The sequence below is a fragment of the Dromaius novaehollandiae genome, chromosome 22 (genome assembly GCF_036370855.1).
Source record: "Dromaius novaehollandiae isolate bDroNov1 chromosome 22, bDroNov1.hap1, whole genome shotgun sequence".
Classification (NCBI taxonomy): Eukaryota; Metazoa; Chordata; class Aves; order Casuariiformes; family Dromaiidae; genus Dromaius; species Dromaius novaehollandiae.
This window is the reverse complement of record NC_088119.1, coordinates 3,788,077-3,795,295: the sequence shown is the minus strand read 5'-3', so window position 1 is coordinate 3,795,295 and position 7,219 is coordinate 3,788,077. Positions and strand designations below refer to the sequence as shown.

Genomic DNA, 7,219 nt, shown 5'->3' with positions numbered 1-7,219 from the left:
AGATCCTAATGTATTGGCCAATTAAACCAGACCGAATATCCTAACAGCAAAACAGTTCTATAATTCAAACTCTACTGGGTGCTTATCCTCTACTTACTCTCTGCATGCAAATCATTTCAATCCTGTACTCCTGGCTGGAGTAAGACATCTAACTTATAAATGATGAACTCCAAAGTGATTTTACAAATGGCTTGCTCCAGGGAGTTGTTCTATTTGGCACTATGGAGGAGACAAGATCAGGTTGTACTCTGCATGCTATAAAATCTTCCAACAATACCTCAGCACATCTTGGATCCTCAGACTCTCTCATGCCATGCCCCAGGACATCAAACTGCTTCTTGTCATGCTATAAAAAAATCCCACTGAGGTGACCTACAGAACAGTCCCCATATTTTTTTTGGACATACGGAAACAAAAAAAATGTCTTGCAATGGTATTTCTTTTAGCAGATATTTATATGAGGAAGAGAAGTGAAAGAACATTTTTGAGAAGTTCTGTAATGATAGAAAATCATTTCGTTTATCTCTAGGGGTGGGATTACCTATCACACCTGATATTACATCAGTAAATAACTATATGAGAGTTCAACTAACTCAACACTAGCAGCTAGTGTAGTCTGAGGTCACTAGATTAATGAATATGCCTTCATGCACTGACAGATATGACAGTACCTACCGGAAACATACAATCTCTGGAAACCACAGTGAAGAGTAAATAATATAGCAGTCTAAAATGAAACTAAAAACCCCTTTTAGACAACTGAACCTTCTCCTCAATACCTAAGTTTCTTTTAGAGTCATAGAGACCTAGCACTTGATTTGGTTCACCAAAGCAGAATACAGAGTACCATTTCAAATGTTCATGAGTCTTTCACTTGACTTCCTGCTGCTGCTCTAGAAGGACACAGATCTCCTGTAATTCTTGTGTCATACCTGATAGCTTTTTTTCAATTTCTCAGACATCTGAGGGCATTCCATATGGCACTGGAAGCCTAGCAGTGCACAACTGAACCAAGAAACTAGTCAGGACAGTCAGTAGAATCTAGAGATCTATTTGGCTGAGAAAATGTAGGTATTCATGGCAAGGTGAGCTGTGCAGCTGTCTAAACTCTCTTGATTCCATTGACTAGATCACTATTAACTATAATGTAGCTTTAACACAGTAGTTCACAGGGAGACAACTACATTTTGGCATATATATGTGGAAGCGAAGCTCGCCATAGCCATCCAAAATATATAGGTAAGATCTGAATATTCACAAATACCTCTAAGATCACTTTAGGTTTTGCAGATGATCCTGTCTGGCCTCTGGATATTTCTGCAGATGAATACAGGAGTTCCATAGTTCTTGTGCCATTTATGGCACTCCAAATGGCTGCATCAGGTACCCTGGAGCAATTACAGTTGGCACCAGGTAACAATACTCTGGCAAGAGAATCCTACACTTCCAATCTAGGTTGATGATGGTTTAGATTCAGTCTGTAGACAATGGGTAAAAAGGAAGTACTTGCAGAATGAAGTCCATTTCACCTTAAAACCCTGACCTAAGATGAGCCACTCATTAGATTTTTTGATCTCTCTCTACTGCCTGCAAGGTGTATCTGCAGAGACTGACTGCTCCAGATAATGCAAGTACATGTGTCCTGCACTGAGTGGACTATTGACTGCACTAGTTACTCCAGTACTTAACCCATTCATTTACTGCTTGAGGAAATAGAAGGTGAAAGACACTTTACGGAAAGTCTTGTGTGGCATGAATGCTGTTTCAGGAGTTTCCTACTTTGATGTTTTCATGATGGTTGGTATTTTAATCTTTGTTTAACTATAATCTGACATTTGACAATATCTTTTCTGATGCTTATTTTGTATTGTTAGATGCAGGCGAAGCTTCTAAGCACAAATAAGCTGTTAAAACTAGTTGAATAGCAGCCCCCTTTACCTTTTAGGCATAACTTTTCTGTTTAGAATAGCAGTGACTAGCACTGTTACTCGTTCAAAAGTAGAAATAATTTAAAATATATGTGGACAAAAACAAATTTGAACCTTTATTCCAGGAAAACACATGACTTCATACCCCTCCCCCGACATCATAATACATACCATCCGTATTGTGCTATAACAACATGACTGGAGTATGGCACATAATCATTATTTTTCACAGTTTCGAATAATTTGAAGATCACATGCAGAAAACAATTATGCTGGCTTTGGGACACACAATTTATACTGTGGTCTTCACTGCTCCATTCTGAAGGATGTTAGTTCTGAGCTATCTCGGGTCAGTTCACAATGGCAAAACAACCTCAGTTTTCTCCCAAGTATACTCAGTCCACAAAGGCAGTTTCAACATTTTCTATACCTGTATTTTACAGCTAAATGTCTTGGGCTATGTACTTATCTGAGCTGGGTTCCTAGACTCTCTGCAGTCAACACACAAAAACAGACACTACTAGGATGTAACTTCTTTCATCCTACAGATGGCATCTTGGTTTCGCAGCAGATGAGTTTTGTTAGTGATTCCTGTTTTTCTCTATTATTTATCAGGGAGCCCAGCTGACTAGCTTATATGTAGATGTCTACAGGCAAGATGGCATCCATCCACAAAGGTTAGATTTAGTAGAATCTTTATGATCTTTATGCTTAGGCTAGAGTGACTTGCACTCCCAGGTGACTTTGAGCTACTGTAGTCACGTACTTTAATTGCCTAATCTGGTCTTTGATAAAATTTACTTTTCTTGCCAAATCAACAGAGGCATTAAACTTCTGCTAAGGATAGGAGTCATCTCACCTAATATAGCCATCATAAAACTGGGTAACTAATCTAAGCTAATTGTCTAGATTATTTCTACAATTAAGGAGAAGAATAGGTACCTCCAGAGACTGACTGATCCCATCCTCAGATGACATATCAGTGATAGGTGGAATGAAACATTCCCTGGTGATCCTGATTCTCTCCATTGATGAGGGAAGCCTGGATGACTAATTTACAGGCACACAAAAACCACACTAAACCCAGCTTTTTTATAGACTGTGTGAATTTCATTCTCTGAGTAAACAAAATAGATCTTCATCTCAAATCTGAAGAATATAACCCATAAATGTGTCTGTGGAATTTTAAATGAATATTAAGAACTCAGATTTTAAATTTCAGGAAGGTTGTCAAATAACTCTAATACATGTACAGAATTAACTTCTGGATGCATCCAGCTCACTCCATTGATTACTAGATTTCCTCCAGACCTTTTACATCCCTTGTCTTCTGGGATTCATCTTTGACATCCATCCTGCACAGTTGTAGCCTGATGACTGATTATGTTCATATTACAAGGCACCATGGGCTCCATGGACTCCATGTGGTTCTGAGGAATTCCTTTTCCTTGGTATTTTTTTCTGTTTCAAATGCCCAAATAATGACAGACTTGTAATAAACTTGTCTGAGTGATGATTTTATAACATGGTGTTATATGCTGTATAGCCTGTGAAGGAGTATGAAGGAACACAGACTGATCATACAGTGCTTGAGGAATTTGCAGGCCAGAGAAACTATTTGTGCTTGTCCATACTACCTATGGTGAACATTAATTAGAACAAACTAGCATTTTGGCCTGGCCTAAAGGGGATCTACTTTGTTCGGCGAAACAGAAGATATCCGCTCAAAAAAAAAAAAAAAAAAAAAAAAATCCCAAGAGGTTATGGAGTAACAGACAAGCTGGGTCTTTTGCAAGAATAGGTTTTCCTTACATAAATATAGATGTCTACTGGTATTTCAGATGTGTTAGCATATTCTGCCTTCTCTCCAGAAAGATGAAGGTCTTGCAAAGAATTTGATTTGATTATGCAGGCACAATCACAAATAAGTACTCAGAAAAAGGTTCATGCTACATAGTTCTCGGTAGCTTCCTACGGCACCTTTGTTGGCGGTTTGATCATAAGAAGAACCATTAGCAGGTAATGAGGAATAGTCATCTCTAGAAAATGACTGATAGCAGCTAAGTTATATTATTGCTTTGATTCACTCCCTGCAGGTGCTGCAGAGAGAGCCTCAAAAAGCCGAAATTAACCTTCATGAATTTCCTTCTTGGGTACATCAGTTATACAAAGTAAACACTGAGATCCCATGAGTAATTATCTTAGACTGCACTACTTTTTTACAAACAGCTAAGAAGCAACCACATCTGCGCGCTTTTCAGAACTACTACAGCTACTGGATTTGGGTTATGTAGTTTTAATTAAACAGTCCATGAGTGTGACCAGAGAACTGCAGAACTGGTGTGAAGGTAAGAAGAGAAGAAAACTTTTCACTGTTATCCTTCTTCAGGAACTTTTGTAGGATAGTAACCTCCCTCCATGAAGGAATTAATCCACTGACATTTGAACGTTTACAGCATAGCTGACCTACAATGAGCAACAGATTTAGACATCTGAGCTGACTGTTGACATTCACTTCAGAGTCAAGCAAGAGAGAAATAGACACGGCTATAATGATCCAGCTGAGCTATTTTAGACCTTTTTCTTTAGATGAGAGCAATCATACTTGTAACTGCTTGTATATGTCTCTATTCTCCATAAAGATAACAAACTCAGTTGTGTATTAGATAACTAAACTGCACCTATCTAAATTTCAGCAGACAGATTCTAGCTTTTCAAAACAGCCTTTTCATTTTGAGGCAGTTCAGCTATATACTCCAGTTCAAGAGAGACAAAAACGCAAGCATGATATTTCACTTAGGAGAATCATTATTACTCTCTTGCAATTATTTACTTAGAGAATTTGCTGAAGCGTAAGATGCATATTTTGAAATTTAAAACACTTACATATCCCCAGTTTTGTAGATAGAACTAATGTTGGCCAGGATATGAAGGACTGAAAACATGTCGCATAGAGAAAAAAGAATGGTTAATAATATATTTTGCACTGACTAAGAGAAAATGCTGCAATTCATGTTCTCTTCATTTCTGTTTTACCAAGTCTTACTTCCCCCCCACCCCCCACCCCCCCGTGGAAGATTCCAGAATTAATTTTCTGATTTTCTGGTACGTGGCATTCCTCTTGGTAATAAAAACTTATAGCAATATGGTTATAAAGCTATATGAGTTTGCAGGTTATAAGTCTTCAATCATGGTTTATATTACTGCTTCTGAAGCTACAAAAGGTTTTAAGTGAATTATTTGTAGACTGGAGTTCCTGTGTCAAAGAAATATTTTATGTAGAGAAAAAAATCTTCCATTACAGAAAAGAAAACCTGTTTTATCATGTTCTTTTTTCCTAATGATATTTGTGTGTGAGGGGTTCTGTTTGTTTGTTTGTTTAACATAACATGCAATATTACATGAGTAGAACTTTAAATCAAGATAAAAATGTTTTTCTTATCTTGAGAGATGAGAGGATGGTGCAGTTAAAGGAGAGAAGTATGCACTCTCCACTTTGGTAGTTGTTTTTTTTATCTTTTCAGCTTGATTTGTAGATATTGAGAATTATATGTGAAAATAGGCTCAAGTAAAATTATGTAAAAGGTTGGTAGATGTAGAAATGGAAAGAGAAAATTGCGTGTGTCAAGGGGAAAGAGACACAGACTGAGAAAATACATTCTTTCAAAAAGTTCTACATCTTCTCCAAGAGCTTTATTTAGAATGATACATATTGTTCTCTGGAAGTACATATCTCTTTTGGTAAATATCTCAGGCTTTATATGCGAGGCAAATATAGTGGGACTGAACTCTGCTCTGCAGACGGCATGGGAATGTCTTGACTTTGCAAAACTGAGCCCAGTTACCTAAGTCACGCAGATGCATTCTGGATATCCAAAATGTCTTAAAACTCAGAGAGACCTGGGCATCCAGCTGTTATGTGTCCCTTCAAAAAAACTACCTAGAAAATGCAAAATATAATGGCTTATTTTAAAACATGGATTTTTGTAGTACATACCCCCAAAGAGCCTGATCTCTCTTTAGATGCCTGACTCCTATGCATTTCAGCAATAACCTAGTTTTCTATTTATGAACCATATATCAAAATACCTTCCTATGTGTGTTTGTATATCTTCAAAACAGTATATAATCTGAATGTAATAATGTTGTTCTTTTTTCTCCCTCTCATGTTTTTTTTCTTTTTATCATTCTTTCTCATTTTTCCTTTCTTTTTAACCTACTATATATTTTTTTCTTCTTCTGCAGTTTGTCCATTTCTTTGTTTTGAGAAATCTTACACATTCTCTTTTATTCTCTTTACTTTTCCTCTGAAGCTTGATGCTATACCCCTTGCCATGAAGCAGGAAAACAGCACAAATTTCCAGGAATTCATCCTCTTGGGATTCCTGACAATTATGGAGCTTCAGATGTTGCTCTTTGTGATATTCCTAGTGGCCTACATGCTGACAATCTTGGCAAATATACTCATCATTATCCTGATAAAGATGAACTGTAACCTTCACAAGCCCATGTATTTCTTTCTCAGCAACCTCTCCTTCTTGGAGGCTTGGTACATCTCAGTCACTGTCCCCAGGCTGCTCCTGAATTTTCTGGTTGAAAGCAAGAACATATCTTTTGTAGGCTGCATGACTCAGCTTTACTTCTTCAGCTCCCTTATTTGCACTGAGTGTGTCCTTCTTGCAGTCATGGCCTATGATCGTTATGTGGCCATCTGCAACCCCCTGCGCTATCTGGTTATCATGAACCACTGACTCTGCATGCAACTAGCTATATGCTCCTGGCTCACTGGCTTCCTGGCCTCCATGCTGAAAATATTTTTCATCTCTCAGCTGTCTTTCTGTGGTTCTAATGTCATCAACCATTTCTTCTGTGACATCAGCCCCTTGCTGAATATGTCATGTGCTGACATGACAGTGGCTGAAATAGTAGATTTCATTCTGGCCTTGCTTATCTTGCTGATTCCGCTCTCTGTCACTATCATCTCCTATATATACATCATCAGCACCATCCTGCACATTCCCACAATCGAGGGCAGGAAGAAAGCCTTCTCCACCTGTGTTTCTCACCTCACTGTTGTCACTGTCTTCTTTTCAGCCACCTTGTTCATGTACGCACGGCCCAGGAGAATCCACCCTTTTGACTTAAACAAGCTGGTATCAATTGTGTACAGTATTGCAACTCCCATGCTCAATCCCTTCATTTATTGTCTGAGGAACCGGGAGGTTAAAGGAGCTTTCAGTGTTACACAGACTGTCTTCAAGGTCCCTCAGTCCATCACTGTTCTCCATTAA

At 38.1% G+C, this 7,219-nt stretch overlaps 1 protein-coding gene across 1 annotated transcript; it reads left to right on the top strand.

Moving 5' to 3' along the window:
• Positions 1–6,262: 6,262 nt before the first annotated feature.
• On the top strand, positions 6,263–7,219 carry LOC112995219 (olfactory receptor 6B1-like). Its single transcript, XM_026120071.2, is given in 1 exon segment — positions 6,263–7,219. A coding segment is annotated over 1 exon segment (957 nt).